The 17443-nt window shown below is 46.5% G+C and overlaps 1 protein-coding gene across 4 annotated transcripts in view; it reads left to right on the top strand.

Annotated features, from left to right (window-relative positions):
• The window catches only part of CENPL (centromere protein L), a 391919-nt gene that overhangs the window by 42990 nt on the left and 331486 nt on the right, over positions 1-17443 (top strand). For 2 of the 4 annotated variants that reach the window (XM_069641112.1, XM_069641113.1), the window contains exon 2: positions 2326-2502. The exons of the other annotated variants lie outside the window; for them this stretch is intronic. In XM_069641112.1, the coding sequence (XP_069497213.1) occupies positions 2326-2502 (177 nt within the window). The remainder of the gene's footprint in view (positions 1-2325; positions 2503-17443) is intronic. 4 annotated transcript variants of the gene reach the window in all.

Raw genomic sequence — 17443 nt, forward strand, 5'->3', positions numbered from 1 at the left:
GTAACGTTTTGGTGGATTCTCACCCTTTGCCTGTCATCTCGGAGGTATTAGCTATACTGGGGGAAGCCAAGTACTTCATTGTTATTGATCTATCGGCAGCATATCATCACATACCCCTGGCCCCTGAGTGCCAGGAAATCACACTTCTGCAGCTGACGGTACTCTCAGCTTTTACAGAATGCCATTTGGTTTAACTTCAGCGGTATTCCAACGTGTCATGGAGAAGATATTGGAGAATGTGAAGAACATTGTAATATTCCAAGACAATGTTTTAATTCCTACATGTTCGAGAGGAGCATGATGGAATACTTGGGGTCGTTTTTTTTGTAGCTTGAGGGAAGCTGGACGTTTGGTGTGGAGAGTGTTGAATACTTGGGCACCATATTTTGGCTGAGGGTGTATGCCCAAAGATTAGTCTGGTGGAGGCTATAAGTTTAGTACCGGAACCCAAGGACTAGGATCAATTGATCATTCCTGTAAAGACATTGCATGTTACTTGGGTGAAACTAAACGACCGGAAGCCATCACATCAAGGCACTGTGAAGAGAATGCCTTCCCTGTCTCCCAGAAAAGCTGAACCTCCACACAGGACATCTTCATGCATCCACCAATAAAGCCAACTCCTCACCATAACGCAAATGACAGCAAGAGCAATAATTTGAAAGCCCTATGGAAACCTAAAGAACCCCCCCCACCTTACTCGCCTCCTAATTCAAACATCAGACTTGCACCTACAGCTAACATAGTCGACCCCTGGCCAACATGCCCACACTACAGGCATGAGACCACCCCTCTGAACACACGGCCTTTGATGTCTCCTGTACTTAACACCTAGAAAGGTTACAAGCACGCAGAGCTCAGCGTACGTCCGATCTGCACTACATCTTGCTTTTTCCCCTCTCCTCACAACTAACCAAATATACCCATACTCTACCAGATCAGCCTGAGTGCCTGGAGGTCATGCCAATGGCAGCTGTACATTGCACAAATCCTAATCATATATTTCTGATCTGCATGTATCAACACCAAATCACTCCAGTGGTTAGTCTGCCGAGCATTGCCGTGCTTACCCAGTACAGATCTCCAGGCACAACTCCACATCTGGCGTGCTCCTTCTTTAAGCGTCACCACGCCCATTTTGCGGTGCAGCGCTATTGAACTCTGCGGATACTTAATTTGGATTAGTCTTGGTTCAGACGCACCGCCAGGAAGCTGGTCTTTCCCTCAATCTGCTGTTTTCCAGGATTATTATAAAGTTTGGGTTCAAAGCCATGCTGGCCATTAAAGGCACCATGGGTTAATCATACCCCTTTACACCTATATACCCCACTAAGGTGTTGGTATCTGAGGGAAGGGATGGTGACCCAAGTCCCTCTCTGGGTGTTTCCTGTCCCCTAAGGGGGAATCACCTCCAGAGGGATCCTGCTTGCCCTGTCCCCACAGGGTATAACGTAATATTATCCCCAACAAAAATATTGCAGTGTGTATATATGGTCGTCGGGAACGGCCATAGGCGATATTTTTGTTGGGGGATAATATTTGGGGTTTTTGGGAGCAGGGGTGTCCCCCTGCTCCCTTTTAAAATAATGTAGGGGTGTCCCCTGCAGGTTCCATGCCTTAATATCGCCACAAAAATATGGCCATATTTTTGTATCGCCATATTTTTGCGGGGATATTAACACATGGAACCCCCATGTGTTAACCCACATGTGTTTAACATGGGGGGGTGTTCAGCATAGCAGGTTCACTGCCCTAGTCCCAAAGAGGGTAGCTTCCTTTTGGCAGTTGGGGAGTGATGGGGAGGTGACACACTTCTTGGATTCGTCACCCTAGGATGAAAGATTAGTTTGTAGATAGTCATGGAAGTGCTCACTATGTTTTTATTCTTTTTGCACAGTGAAATTGCCTTTCCATTGCACAAGAGTTTAGAAGGGACCCTTTAGCATGTGTATTATCTGGCATCCCTTTCCACAATGGCAGTGGTATAGAGCATTCTTTGATGGTATAAACCGGCCGCACCAGGCTCCACCTTAGTCTTTGTTTTTGGCAATACCCTGTCTGAAAATGTCTGTTTCCTAAACAGTCATGTAAATTTGGTTAACGTCCAAATCCATCCTAAACCAGATTATTTACCACATTTAGTTTAGGAAAATTAGGCCTTTGACATCATTATTTTTTTTAAAAATGTCTTTTAATACTACGTCCAATACAGTAGTCCTCTATTTGGACTTGAGGAATTTATTGAATTGTCTGTAAGGACATGTTGTATTTCTGTTGTCTGCTTATGTTTCTATCTTTCAAACATGAACATCTTTCTGTATGCAGGCTATGCAGACCCCTGAAAATGGGGGTTCCACCCCTGGGGGCACATCCACCCACCAACGTGGCGTCCATTTTGCGAGCACTGGATTTCCCCATCGAGGAATGACCTCTGCATGGAGGAATACACCTTTCCATCGGGCCCCCACAAAAAGGAGAATCCCTCAGCACAGCCAACTAGAGGTCAGCTGCTTGTTAATTGATCTTGGGTGTAAAATGTATCAAATGAAGTATGATCATTGTAAGCAATTAAGCATTTGTTCTGGCTTTATGCTTATCTAAGTGTGTGTTATATTTGTAGTACAGGAAGAACCCACGTCACTGACAAGTGTAGGAAGGAAAGATATAGTGCTACTGTCTCATGAAAACCAAGTTAAGAATGCATGTTAACTTTGTACGCTGGACTAATAAAACCCTGCTCATGGTAGTTTGATCTTTGCAGCAGCAACCCAGCTGGCACGTGTGATCTTGGCTAAATGTACAATCAAGCACCATCCATAAAGCTACCGTAAGAGTAAGCCTGCCCTTTCAGCATAGTGGAAATATGCTGCATTACAATCCAACATCTGGTTAGCTAGTACTGTTAAAGCACCTCCCTTCCACAACAGACTGAAGGGAGTCTCTCTGGTTTATTAAAACATTTTCATCAGTTTTCCTACAAACAAGCTATTTGGATGATCCCAAAATGCTGAGTGAAGCCCTGCTTGCGCCCATATGGTATACTCCAGTTCCATCTGGAAAGAGTAACGTTTCCATGCTAATTTTCATAGTAATCTCAATTTCTTTTCCCCCCTTGATTAAGTCGGCTCTGCAACATCCCCTTATTTACTTCAGGCCTCAGCCCAGCTGTCGTTGTTTTTTCGATGTAGTGAGTCCTTCTACACGCCCTTTCTGCCAATCAGATCCTTCTCTTCATCATCCATCATCACACTGAGGCATGTTAGCCTGTGGTAGTTTTTTAAAAGCCACCTTTAGATGAGGTGTATTTTGTAACATCTTTATTAAAATCAAGGTTTGTCATGTGGTCTGGGTCTCTTGGCTTCATCTAGCCAGTTCTTTTACTCTTGTTTTATGGCTGGCTAGATACTTATGCTTTAATTCCCAGCAAACAATAGTTCCCATTTCAGCCTTTGTTTGGGAGGTGTTCGAACTTGGGCTTCAGTTCTGGTCAGTGCTCCTTTGTATGCGACTAGTCTTGAACCTTATACTTAAATTCCCAGGGTGTCGGGATGCACTCCTCCAGTCTTTCTCAGATGATTCTGAGAATGTAGACTTTATTACCTTTAGTCAGTGACTATTGACTCTGAAGGATCTGAAAACGGTGTCTTGAGTTCCCACTGATTTGTGCCTTTGCATCTTTTTCAGAGGGATTGTCAGATTACGTCCTCGCCTGTCCTTGGGATTACTGTGGCAACCGACAATGCCCCTCCCAAGATGACGGTCACGCTGCTCCACATTCACCTCTCTGAATAGTACTCTACACACTTCGTCACAAGAAAGTGCTGCATACTGCCAGGGGCGTGCTAGCATCCTGTATGCGTCACAAGTGCATTCCTTCCGTTGCATTGACGCTCTGTCCCTTTCCTTTCTTGATTTTATTTCCTTGCTTCAGCTTTCATCTGCCTTCATATGCTTATTTTCCTCACTCCTTCCTTGCTTCTGGTTCTCTAAGCCTTCAACCTGGATCCTCTTTGTTGTTCGTTCGCTCCCTCCTTAGTATCCTGGTTCTTCAGTCTTCTCTTTTTTTTTTTATTTTTTTACTTTCCCCCTTTTCTGGCTTTTCCCCAGACGCTGATCTTTCCTTAGAATAGGGGGAGGAAGAGGCCTAAGGGACAGACACTTTCTGTTGCCTAATTGGACCCGGAGGTCAACTTGGGTAAGGTGCACCTGGGAACCTGCTTCCCATTGTGTCACCACTTTGGCTTTTTCTCAATATCGGTAGAGACCTAGCCTTCCAGGCACTGGATTTTCCCATTGATGGTATTTCCAGTAACACCTCCCTCTACTTTAAGTTCTATCCAACTTTCTCTCACTCTGCCCGTCTCGCAGATTCGTCCAATCTGTAGTGTTCTCTCAGACCCATGCTTTTTGCTCGCTGTGCTTCTTGCCTGTTCTGCTTGTCTCCTGTTCTCCTGTATGGATCTTTTCAGGAACCCGACGGTATTCTCCCACCTACCCCCTCGGGATCGTCCATTCTGTTGTGCAGGGAAGGGCCATTGCTTTTGGATCCCGACCCTGGGGGGGGAACAAGTGAGGATCACCTGAGTGTTGGGTTACAAGGGATTGGGAGGAGGATGCCCAAGGGTGAGACATTAAATACCCCAACCTACTCCCCTCTGCTTTTGTGCAGTGTCTCCAATCTCACCCCCATGTACCCCCATCCCCATTTCCAACAAATACTGAGACAAGGAGTCAACTAAAATGAGTAAAGATTACTCATAGTTATAGCATGGGGATGGGGGGGGGGGATAAATGTAACGGACCCTAGAAAGAAGTTGTCCCACTAATAGTTTGGCATTTAAAAGTGACCATTTACACCTGACTCCACATGACTGTTCTTTTCACTGCAAAAGGTGTGGTTTTACACAGATGGATGAGTGAGCTGGAGGAGCTGCAGGAAGAAGGATCTGGAGGAGAGTGGCATGCTGCGACGTTGGCCTGGTTGGTGCGTGAGGGCTGCAGCGTGGCTGCAGAGCCATGTCCCCTGAGAGCCGGAGCGAGGCAGATGGGACCTTGCTGGCGATGTCCATGCAATTGCTTGTTCCCTTGGGCTGCATGCCAGGCCCACAGGTGTCTAAGGAGCAGATGGTGAGACCCTGGCCTCGACCCAAAGCATCCCGGAGAGACCGCTTGCCAGCGCTATGCTACCCGGCGTGTTTTGCATGAGAGTAAAACTCTGGAGCGTGCAGGTGGTTGGAGCGAGAAGCAAGTTGGACAAGCATGCTAGTGGTACAGAAAGAAGAAACCAATATGTATTAGTGGCACAGAAGTAGTCCAGAATAAAAGGAAGGGGTGCGAGCGACCCAGAAAGAAAGAAACCAGTGCAGGTATGCACAGAAGAGTGGAGAAGTTGCAAGGGGCATGATAGGAAGGACAGTGCAAGTGCACAACAAAGGAATACATGGAAGTGGTGCAGGAAGCACCTGAAGATGAAAAGCACAAAGGAAAGCATGAGTAAGAGGGTGGCAAAGCGATCAGAGTGGTCATGCTTAGGAAAAGCAAAGAGCCTGGCATATTAGAAGGCCTCCAATTCCACCCCATGAGAGGATTGTATGTAAGAAGGTGTAAATAAGGAAATGGCACATCCTGGCCCGCTGAATTTGTGTTTGGAACTAGAGGGGCCTGAGCTTGGGGGAAGAAGCATCCTAAGAAACTTAAAAGGCACTGTGAAATGTTTTGTTGGAAGCTGGAAGGGGCCTGAGCTTGAAGAAGGGAACCAAGGAGGCCCAACGAAGTTGGAGACTTGTTTTCTTTATAGTGCTGAAAGGATTAAAGTGTGGGGAAGGGAACCCCGAGAAATTTCAAAAGGAACTGTGATAGATTTCTTTTGATGTATTTGGAACTAAAGTAAAACTTGGACGGTAACTCAAAGATATTGAAGCTATTTGAATTGACTGCAAGGACCTGTGGCAAAGGTCTTGCAAGCAACCCTGTTTGAACTCTTTCTTGTGAGCTTAGAACCACGCCTGGCAAAAAAGGCCATCTGAAACCAACCCTGGTTTCCTATTTTGTATAGTGAGGGCAAGTATAGGTTTAGACACGGACGGACTATTATTTTGGACTTTCAGACATCGATTGCCCTTAGAACCATGAGGGAACCAAGGCCAGTTAGGTATTACACCAAGCCCGAAACCTTTAAGAAATAAAGATTTTTGAAAGCGCCTTTAGGAATCTGTTTCTCTCTTGAAACCATGCCTCTCAAACTATGCATGCATGCATGCCCTTTGCCACTCAAACCTTCTTCCAAGCTCCTCGTTTTCATGTTTGTGCTTGTGAAGGCACCTGTCGCTGAGTGACTAGCAGTCCCGTATTTTGCATGATTATCTTGACAAATTCAACCTATCTGGAATTGAGGGACAGGAGGGAGTCCTGATTTTGCTTGTCCACAACCGGATCAGCTGTTCACATCCTTCTGAGCGCTGTGAGCTTAGATTGGAAGAGCTTTGTTTCTCTTTATTTTCATAGGTTATTTGACGCACAGGAAAAAAGTTCCCCTTGTGGGCCTGCTAACGTGTTTCTTTGATTCAGCCGAGCATTTAAACTGTGACTAAAAATAATAGGCTGCAAACGCAGTAGTAAGTGGGCTTTGGAGAGTGAATAAGGTGCAGTGTTTGGTTATTAGCAGTCAGAGAGGTGCATAATGCTTGATGCTGTTTGACTCAATGACTACAGGCAGACAGGCAGATGGCATTGTCATGCATTGCATTTTCTTTCACTGTCTTTGAAGTCTTGATACTACAGTTTGAAGACCCAAAGATTATTTAAGTTCAGGTTACTTGTATGCTAATATTCCAATTAGGATGGCGGACATTGTTCTGAAAACTTACTTTACCTTGTGTAAGGATTAAGACTTGGACACAGGGGCATTGTGTGGATTGCTATAGACTTGGGTTGGAAAAAGACTTCTCACGTATCACTTGAGGGGTTTCCATTCCTATATGACAATTGTCAGAATGTACAAAAGTAAAAGTTCTCTGTCCTGTGTCTGAAATCCTGACCTGTACATTCTGAATTTATTAGTGACAAAGGTGCATAGTCTCTCGTGAGCGATCACGGTTCTCTTCAGTTTCAACACAAAGTTCAAAGTGAAAAGGTCTAAAAAGAAACAAGTAGTCAAAGTTCCACAATCCTCAGGGACATACTCCTTTCTCCAGCATCAGATCTTAAATGGATTCACATGCTGTGAACATTCCCCGTCGTCGGCTGGTAAAACCCTGCTAACTTTTTAGTATAGTAGTTTTACTATGGAAAACTTTTGGCACCTTGAGTGTCCTCTCGACGTTGTTATGGGTGCTTTAGGAAGCACCAATGGGATGTTGAGTGTATAGCCCCGCCGCCACAGCTTCCCCTTAGATTTCAACCGTCTTCCAAACCAATGGGATTACTTCATGTTCTCTGCAGAGAATTCTTTTTGTGTGAAGAAAATGTCTATTTCAGCTTTATCTGTTCCCACTCTTAGGAAAGTTGTGTTTTCCAGTTCTTTATGGAATCCTCGGGTCCGAAGAAATCTTTGTTCAAGATGTGTGAGACCTGCAGCCTCAAAAACGAAGGGCACCGGCATTCCGAATGCCTTTATTTATGCCCCAATCATTCGATCGAAGACTGCGACATCTGTCATGGTTTTCCCCCAAAAAAACTCAAGGACGGGAGCAGGTGCCTAATTTGTTGGCTGAACGAGAGGGGGGCTATATGTCTCGCGGAGGCAGGGCATCCACTCACTTAGCTAAGAAGTCCCCACCGTGCCAATGCTCACGGTCGGGAGAAGCGCTGCCTAAAACGGCTCTCAGGTGAGCCTAAGCCTTCATCCAGTCAGGATAAATCCAGGAAAGGGCCTCTGTCGAGTGCTGAGTGTTACGCTTCACCCTCTCATGACACTTCCAACCCTAAGGAGAAGGGCTCTCACCCGCAGAAATCTGCAAACTCGCCCCGTAAGTGTTCGAATAAATCCACATCGAGGTCTCCGTCCTCGTCGCTGAAAGGATCTTAGTCCACTGACTAGCATCGCTGTTCAGCGTCCCACAAGTCTTCATCAAGCCACATATCCAAGTCGTCCACCAGGCCTTCGTCTTCATCGATGAGGGTGCTGGCGACAAATACAACATCTATGACTCGTCTCCTGGCAATCGCTCCACCGTCGACTAGTCCGTTGACTACGACCCTGTCGACCGATGTCCTGTCGACGACCATACCATCGGCTACAGCACCGTCGACGACCATACCGCCAACGAAAACATTGTCGACGATAAAAAAAAGAGTCTACGTCAACCAGTACACTCTCGGCAGGACCAACGGAACGTCCGTCTCCCAAGAGGTCAAAGCACACAACTGTGCCTGCACAACAGCCCATGTTTGAAAGTCTCTGACCATAATGCCGGAGGAAATACTTCAGCATGAGATCACTTCTGATTTTGAAGCACCACCCTACGACGAGCAGGTGGTTTTTGAGTCTGATCCCAAAGAAGGGCCATCAGAAACGCCTCGTCTCGATCCATCGGTTCTTGCCCTACAGTGGATTCCATAATCGCCTTCCCTACCGTCCAGTCCAATGGACATAAGGTCCTTTCCCCCTCAATATCCGCTGATTAATCCGCAGTCATCATTGCTTTCTCTGCAAGTTCTCTCCACCTTACAGTCTCTCCTGGCGCAATTAGACGGCAGGCTACCTATGCCTCAAGCACTCACGCTGTTGTAATCCCTGCTCATTACTCCTCGTCAGAAGGATACTTCAGACACCTCACGAAATAAAGACTCGTGCTCCAGTCGACTATCTCCTGCTAGACCTCCTGCCCCATCTCCTAGAGCTTAGTCCTCGGCCTAGTGAGCAGGAAGGGGAGCTGGATGACTCAGACATCGCACCACAAGACACCCTCTCTACAGTCTCCTCTTCTCAAGGAGGGCGGATACTTGGCATACAGACAAGGACGGTCCGTAGTCCGGACCAACCATCTCTGCCTGACGACCTAGGGGCATTCCATGCCATGATGGCTAAAACCTGTTGGGAATTTGGACTCATCACAGAGGAGGAAAAGGACTGCTTCTTGTTCGACCACATGGGGGGTGGGGGGGAGAAGAAAGGCTATTTTTCTCAATCCCTATATTGGATCACGTATGGCAGGAGGGCCTCCGTATTATGAAGCACCCGTTTATAGAGTCAGCGGTCAAGGGCCGCTTGGAAAGAAATTCAAAGCTCCAGAGTCCATTTGGAGTGCCTGACATCGCAGCGTACACCGGAGTCGGTTGTTTCTGCAGCGGCTAGTAGAAGGCTCACAAGCAACACAAGTGCGCGACTCCACCCGAAAATTAGAACCGTAAATTGGATGCTTTAGTTAAGATAGTCATCACTATTGGAGCCACTACTATGAAGGCAGCCAACTCGTTGGCTGTTGTGGCGAGGTACGACCGCGAGATGTGGCACCGCTTAGTACCACTGTTAGACCACCTTCCTGAGCAACAGAGGAAGGAAGCAATGCTTCTGGTGCATGAGGGGAAGGAGGCATCGAACCACAGTATAAACATTGCGGTCGACCTTGCGGAGACCAGTTTCAAGCAAATCAATAACTGGGTGTTTCTCAGGCATCCAGCTTGGCTTCGCTGCACAGATTTCTGCCAGGAGGTTAAACATAGGGTGGTGGACATGCCTTGCGAGGGGGCGGGGGGAATCTTTTGGGGTTAAAGATCGACACTTTGAAACCCATTAAAACGGACACGATGGGGGCAAGATCCCTTACAGCCCTGCAGGGCAGAAGATCTTTTCGCTCCTTTCGTGGCATGTCGGGGAAACGCAAGATTTCCAGGTCATCAAGATAAGGGATACAGTAGGTCTTCCTACTACTCCCGAGGCTACAGGCGTGCCTTCCATACTGCCCAACGCAACAAGGAGTACCAAGGCCATAGGAAAAGGGGGGAGGGGCTCCTCTTCACAGAGGCCATCAAAGCAAGCCCCAACAATGACTGCCACATGGGCAGCAAACTGGGAGGGAAAGTGGCGTTCCACCTCAACGAGTGGTGTTCAATATCCACAGACAGATGGGTGCTGGAAGCTATCCAATACGGCCACTCGGAGTTCACAACCCTGCCCATTCCTCCACTAAAAATATCTCAGCCTCCCCTTCACATCTTGCATCACGAGGTTCGGCTCATGCTACAAAAAAGGACAATAGAGAGGGTCCCCTCATCGTCAAGAGGAAAGGGAACTTATTCCAGGTTTTTCATAGTAAAAAAGCCAAACAGAAAATGGAACCCTATTCTAGACCTGCGGCTGCTCAACAAGAACATAAAATATCAAGAATTCGGGATGCTAACGTTGCAAGACATAAGGGCAGTTCAGCCTGAGGAGTTTCTGGCGTCTCTAGATCTCGAGGATGCTTACTTTCAGGTTCATGGTGGGCAACAGCCATTAGCAGTTTCGGGTTCTCTCCTTTGGCCTACAGTCCGCTCCCAGGACTTTCAAGTGTCTGGCTCCTGTAGCGTACCTCTGGAGAAACGGGTACCACGTTTACTCATACCCTGGGTGACTGGTCAGGGGGGGCAACTTGCCAACAGACGTTGGAATCTCTCAACACCACAATGCTCCTTTTACAACGTCTAGGATTTTTCATCAACTTCAATTCTTCTGACGCCCTCAAAGACTTTGGTCTTTCTGGGAGCGCAATTTCAATCAGGTCAAGCCATCGAAAGAGAGACCAGGAAAACTCTTGTCCCTAGTGGGCTCGTTTACACTAGGAACATCTGTCATGGGTCCTCTCGTACATGTCCCTCCTCGGCACCATGTCATCCTGCATCCCACTCATTCCAAATTATTGTCTCTTTATGCACCCAGCACAGGAATTTCCTGTTTCCTAGAGGTCCCAAGTCCAAATCCACGGCTCCTGGTCGGACAAGGGTGGTCCTTGCCCAGTCTCTTGCAGACTCCCTACAGTGGTGGACTCATCCACTCAACATAGAACAGGGTATGCCCCTGGTGGAATCGGGATTTCTACACACTATCGTGACTGATGCCTCGCTTGCAGGATGGGGTGCTCATCTGGACCAGTTTCAAGTCAAAGATCTGGGGTCTCCAACGGAGGCCTCCGCATGGGTCTCCCAACAGAGGCCTCTGCATATCATCGTAGAGCTGAGGGCGGTACGTTTGGCCTTCAAATCTTTCCTTCCCCTCATCCAGGACTCTGTAGTAAGGATTCTCACCGACAACACCACAACCATGTTTTATCTACGCAAGCAGGGAGGAACACACTCGCAAATCCTTTCACAGAATTCAGATCCTGGCCTTCCACCTACCAGGAATTCAGCACATACAGGCAGATTCCCTCACCAGGGCCTCTTCTCATGCACGAATGGCACTGAACAGCTCCCAAGTGACAAAGCTCTTCGAAAGTTGGGGCATTCCCCCTTTGGACCTGTTACCCACCGACGAGCAGAGTCCCTCATCCAAGCTCCATAGGGAACGCATTCTCTTTTCCTTCGACAGGTATGTTTGCCTACGCATTTCCCCCGTTTCCCCAGGAAAGAGTTCAGATGATTCGCAAGGTTTCCTGCACAATCGTCCTGGTGGCCCTGTTCTGGCCCAGGCAGACCTGGTTCTTCGACCTTATTCACCTGGCGGCGGACCATCCTCTGCACCTGAGTTCCCAGCCTTATCTCCTCTCTCATAACCAGGGAATGGTGTGGCATCACATCCCAGGCTTCCTCAACCTAACTGCATGGTTCCTGACCAATCAGAATTTGGCAACCTAATCATACCCCTGGATTGTCGCTGCATTCTGGCTGCGGCAAGGTCTCAGTCTAACACATTGTACGCCCATAAGTGGAAAAGTTTGTCTGGTGGTCTCGCCAGACTAACCTACAGCCATTGTGAGCTTCACCTCAACTCCTGCCTTATCTTTTGCTTCTGGCAACAGATGGGCTAGCCATATAGTCTATCAAGGTTCATGCGGAGAAGGATTGTACAACACTTATAGCGACTTTTTATTTATTTTTTAATTAAGCATTTCCTCAATAGTCTTTTCAGGACTATTCCACCAAAGAAAAGTGTTCTCTCCCGTTTGGAGCCTCAACCTTGTACTCGCAGCCCTCCTGAAACTATCGTTTGAGTCTATGTTGGCAGCTGCCATAAAATTTCTCACGTGTAAGGTGATCTTCCTAGTGGCCATCACGTCCTCCAGACCGGTATTGGAACTGCAGGCTCTGGTCATTGACCCTCCATATCTGCGCTTTATGAAGGACAGGAGTCTTTTCTCTCTACAAACCCACATTTAATTCTGAAGATTCCATCAAAATTTCACAAACAATACAATCACCTTACCAACTTTTTACCCTAACGCATCTACTCCTGCGGAAAAAGCTTTGCATTCCCTTGACGTCAAGAGCTTTAAAGTTCTATCTGCATCGCACTAAATCGTACAGATCATCCAAACAACTCTCTTGCGTTCAGCTCCTCCAATAAAGGGCAGCCGATTTCAAGGCATGTCACGCTGGGTGGCGGCGACTATCTTTCTGCCACAATAAAGCCAACAAACCATTGCAGTCGGCTCCCAGAGTTCAGCGGCCCTATGGGCGGGCATACCAAATCAGACATTTGCCAGGCAGCAACGTGGGCAGTGCCCCACACATTCACCAGACACTGTCTGAGTCGTCAACATGCTGAGGACGTACAGGTGGGGTGGGCAGTGCTCCAATGCCTGTTCCAGTAAGGGAAGCCCTGCAGCTTCCAGGGGTTTTGACTCTACTCCTCTGTTATTGATGTAATGTTATGTCCTTTTCTTTTTTCTGATCATATATTATATGTCCTGTTTGCCTGATGTACACCTCGAGGCATTCTTACTGCTACAAAATCTATTACAGCATGTGATCCCATGAAAGATCCAATGCTGGAGAAGGGAGTAGTTTCTTACCTGTAACTCCATTTCTCCAGCGTTGGTATATTTCATGGATTTGCATGCAGCCCCCCCCCCCCCCTCCCGACCAGGCGCACATCGTCTTGGGACATAATCTTTTTTTGGAGAGATTAAAATCTCAGGGTAAGCCGCATTGGTGCTGCCTAAAGCACCCATAACGACGTCAATGGGACACTCTAGGTGTCAACGTTTTTTTCCGTATAAAAACTACTATAGTAAAGTTACCTGGGTTTTCCCAGCTTGACGACTGGGAATGTTCACAGCATGTGAATCCATGAAAGATACCAAAGCTGGAGAAATGGAGTTACAGGTAAGAAACTGTACAAAGACCGTTCTTTTTCTCATTAGTTCTCCAGTCTAGGGGATATGGTTCCCTTCCCCTAGATGTTCTCGCACTCAACGGGCATACCTCCCTATACTGAAGGGGCACGCAGTTGCTTTCATAGTTCAAACACAATTTCTGTCCAGTTGCTATTGCTCCCTTACCCTCTTTTTCTCTTAATTCCCAAGAGGTTGCTCTCCTTATCTCCATTCTCTTAAGATTAGGTGTGGGCCCCAGACTTGCAATCACGTTGCCTGGTATACTCCTGGCTGAGCTTCCACTTCATACGCTTTGGGTGCGAGTCCCAGACTCTCAATTCTCAATGCCTATACTCCTACCAGGATTTCTGAGGTTGTCACAATCTTCGATGGTTTTATGCCTACTGTTTTCCAATTCATTGTTCCTTTCAGTATGGCATTGGGTCTCAGACCCCTTCCTATTCACTTGTGTTTTCTCCAGTAATGTCCTGGCAGCCCTACCTCCTTGTTCTGGTCTTTCCAACCTTCATATATTGTTTCTTTTTGACATGGTGGACACCCTTTTAACCGCCTTGGTGTCCCAATCCCCCTGCATGGGCTCACTGGTTCTCCGCACCAGTAACAGGTTCCTTCAGGGCTTCTGACTCGCTCTATGGTCTGCTGTCTGGTCTGGCAGATGCCTTGCTTGCTTCCAGTCTCTGCCACGCCTCTGACTTTCTCCGACCGCTCTCCTGGCGACTGTGCTGCAAATCTGGCGCTTGGGCTTCTCGCAACAGTGTCTTCAGCCTGTTCCCGACTCAACAATGGAGGGTGCTTCTCGCTATCCCTACTTGCGTCTGTAGCAGTGAGTCTCTCGCTATATTGATGCTTCCTGTTTTTAAACACCACGCTACCTTCTGGTTTCAACGAACTACAGCGCGTCTCTAGTTCCCTGCTTCATATTGCTCCCCTGCTCATCTCAGTCTTCTTGTAAGGAGAGTGGGGACAAAGGCTCAGTCATTATCAAGCAGATCGACTGTCTCTATGTTGCAATATGTCATATGGGTTGGTGGAGTCACAGAAAGTGTCCCGGGCTGAATGAAAGGGTGGGATAAAAACCTCACTCCATGTGAACGCAGCAGAATGGCTTTTGGTCCCACTGTGTCCTATGCGTGAGCTTTTGGGAACCGTGAACTCCTGTGACTTGCGGAAGTATTTAGCTGTACTTAAATACTTTTACCAGGCCCCACTTAGGGACTTGGAGTTGTATGACAAAGAATAGAACTTTAGAATGTACCTGTCATTTTAATAGTTTATTAATAGTGGAACTGTAAGAAGGCTTTTGTTCAAATCCTCTGCTAGGTGTTTTAACATCTTTTCAAATATCATAAGCGTTTTTTACTTGTGGGTATGTGACCTAAAATGCCTGCCAGGTAAGGTGATCTGCTCAATATCTATTGGATATGACTGCATATAACTCATTGTGCGTGTGTGCTGCAAGTAGCACTGTGCCCTGTAGCCTACAGCTGAGTCCCACAAAACATTTGGTCCAGCTGTCCTTGTGTCATGTTTGTACACTGCATGTAAAGCCTAGCCAAACCTTCATCTGTAGACAGTCTCCTTATGGGCTCGTACACTTATTACCACTACATTCCTCTTATAGCACTTCGCCTCAGAGCATAAAGTCCCATAAACATTTAGTTGTCATGGTCTGTCCTCTTCAATATACTACTTTCCTCTCCACTCTTCAGCTTCCAACTTCTCTGCATTAGACATAGGTGCTTGTCCATACAGGACCTAAACGGTGCTTGTCCATACAGGACCTAAACTATGTGTTGCTGTCCCAGCATGATCTGCTGAGGGCCATGCTTCTTGCAGCATTTAGACACCATTACATATTGCAGGAGGACCCTGTACAAATGTATTCACATAACCGTTTTCTTTGCTAGACCTATTTCTGTAATTATTCAAATATTATCAGGTTAGTTTTTATAATTTTCAAAGCATTTCTTTTTAAACCTAAATGTTAACACAAACCATAACCAATATTTTAATGGCCCGGTTTTGCCATTTCACCAAATGTTATGCTATCCATTATCACTTTTATCAAGCAGAACATGGAGTGCCTAGCACCCATACAAACCAGCAACTCACTTTGCATCAAGGAGCAGTTGGACACTTCTTTCTGGTGGAAATATTATGGGTGCAGTTGCATTCAATCAGCAGGTACCTTAGAACCCATGCCTCCCCTAAGCATGATGACCAACTTCATTATTCGAGGAACGCCCCTTTTTTCAGTCCAGCTTTCTTTACATTCTCACACTCATTTCCCCTAATCTTGCCTGGGACTACTCTAGTCCTTGCGGGTGAGCTACAAGGTGCTCTGTCTAATTCTCAGTTGGAAGCTGTAGGGCTGCTAAACATAACCTTCTTTCCCCTACCTTGTCAGACCCATATTTGGTCCATTTTCATGTTTACACAGGTGTGACTATTCTGCTTTAATGACGGTGTGATGGCAAAAGGGGGTTCATGCCCCTCTGCTGCCTCCTCCCTAAAATCTACTTTCAAAAGAACCCTCGTCACCCCAACCCCCCCTTGCAAAAGAACCCAAGGGGCTTGCACAATGGTTAACGTGAAATGGATGATCCCACTTTTTAATATATGCACTCTATCCCGGCATGCTCCAGTTTCTCTGCACATGAACATTGTATAGTCTGTTATCTATGAATAGTTTACCATATTTAATTCACAGACCCATCGTACTCCTGTTTGCCACGCAGCCAAAAAGCAACTTTAAACATACTTCCACCTTGCACCTTTTTTAAAACTAAACTAGTCTGCTGCTTTGATTTGCTTAGTGGGCCAATTCAGCACAGCACTATTTTCACTTAAGTATTTTTTTTATCACCACTCTGTGGGTCCTCACCAATCTTTGCGCCATATGAAACCAAAAACCACTAGTTCTGCCTAAACTGGAGGTCCCCACTCCTCCGCCATGATTATTGCCACCTCTGATGCCTGGGAATTTATTTTTACCATTACGACATTGTGAGTTAGCGAATCATTGCACTGCATGCTGAGAGCCTTTAAGTGTATTGGCTGCTTGTCGTTGAATCCACGAACTGCACAGCCCAGGTTGTGTTACATGTGTAACATTGCTTTATAAGTTGCAGTACTTTAACTTCTTTTAAAATGCATGCACACCCGTGAATGGGTTAATTGATACTATTGTGCAAAAAAGAAATTAGGATTGCCTGCAATTTCTAACCAATTGTTAAAAGCGTAGCCAAGGAACACTTTTGGGAAGACAAAGGTAGACGAAGGATCTAATGAATGCATTTAGTGAAACAGAAGACTCCCAAATTAACTGAAAATGGACTCACGTTTTGGCAAAAAATGAGAATTCATGTCTAACATTTTTATAGTCTGACCTTTCTTATAATTAAAATCCTTGAAACGTATCGGGCTATAATAGTTAGGGCATCATCAAGACCAGATTAGTATAAACTGTGATGACTCCTGCAGAATCCTCACAAAGACCAGCCTCCTCCGAGTTGTCCAGGGGAAGGCAGCCGCCACCTCATACTGATGCTGTGGGTTGTCTTAGCCAGGAGGACTCTGCTGGACACAATGCAGCCTTTTTCTTCTAAAGAGGAGACAATAATGCCGGAGTCTATAATAGCCTATTGCCACAAGAAGCTGTTGTTCCCTAAAGCTAGTTACTCTGATTCTAATGAGAACTGTTTTGATCAGTCTTATTGTGGAAAGTGGAAACATTCTCCCAAGGTGAAGCATAATTGTAAAGGGAAGAGCTCTCCTGTTCAAGGCAAGTCATACATTCCCCAAAGAGCAAGACCATGCAGTAAAACATTATTCTGATCCTTTGAAAAAAGTAAGGAAAGAACTGAAGTTTGAGGGTACTTCAAGTCCCATAATGCCAGAAATGCTGGGATGAAGGACGCAGAGGCATGAGACTGCAAGTTGCAGCCTATCAGTGGTAATGACCCACACCTGCTGGGAGATATTAAAAGCCCCCCAGGTGAGGGTGTAGCAGTAGTCAAAGATGAGTGCTTGCTGTGACTCCATGACAACATTGCCGCTAAAGGGAAGCAAAGATGCTAAGACCACAGACTTTTGGTGCATGGTTACGGCTTTCTCCCTTCAGGGAACTCTTTGCAGAGTTTGTGCAGCGTGACGTGGGAACGCTCTCCCCAAAGCAGCACCGGCTCAGG

This window comes from Ambystoma mexicanum, chromosome 1q (genome assembly GCF_040938575.1).
Source record: "Ambystoma mexicanum isolate Mex_15411 chromosome 1q, UKY_AmexF1_1, whole genome shotgun sequence".
Classification (NCBI taxonomy): domain Eukaryota; kingdom Metazoa; phylum Chordata; class Amphibia; order Caudata; family Ambystomatidae; genus Ambystoma; species Ambystoma mexicanum.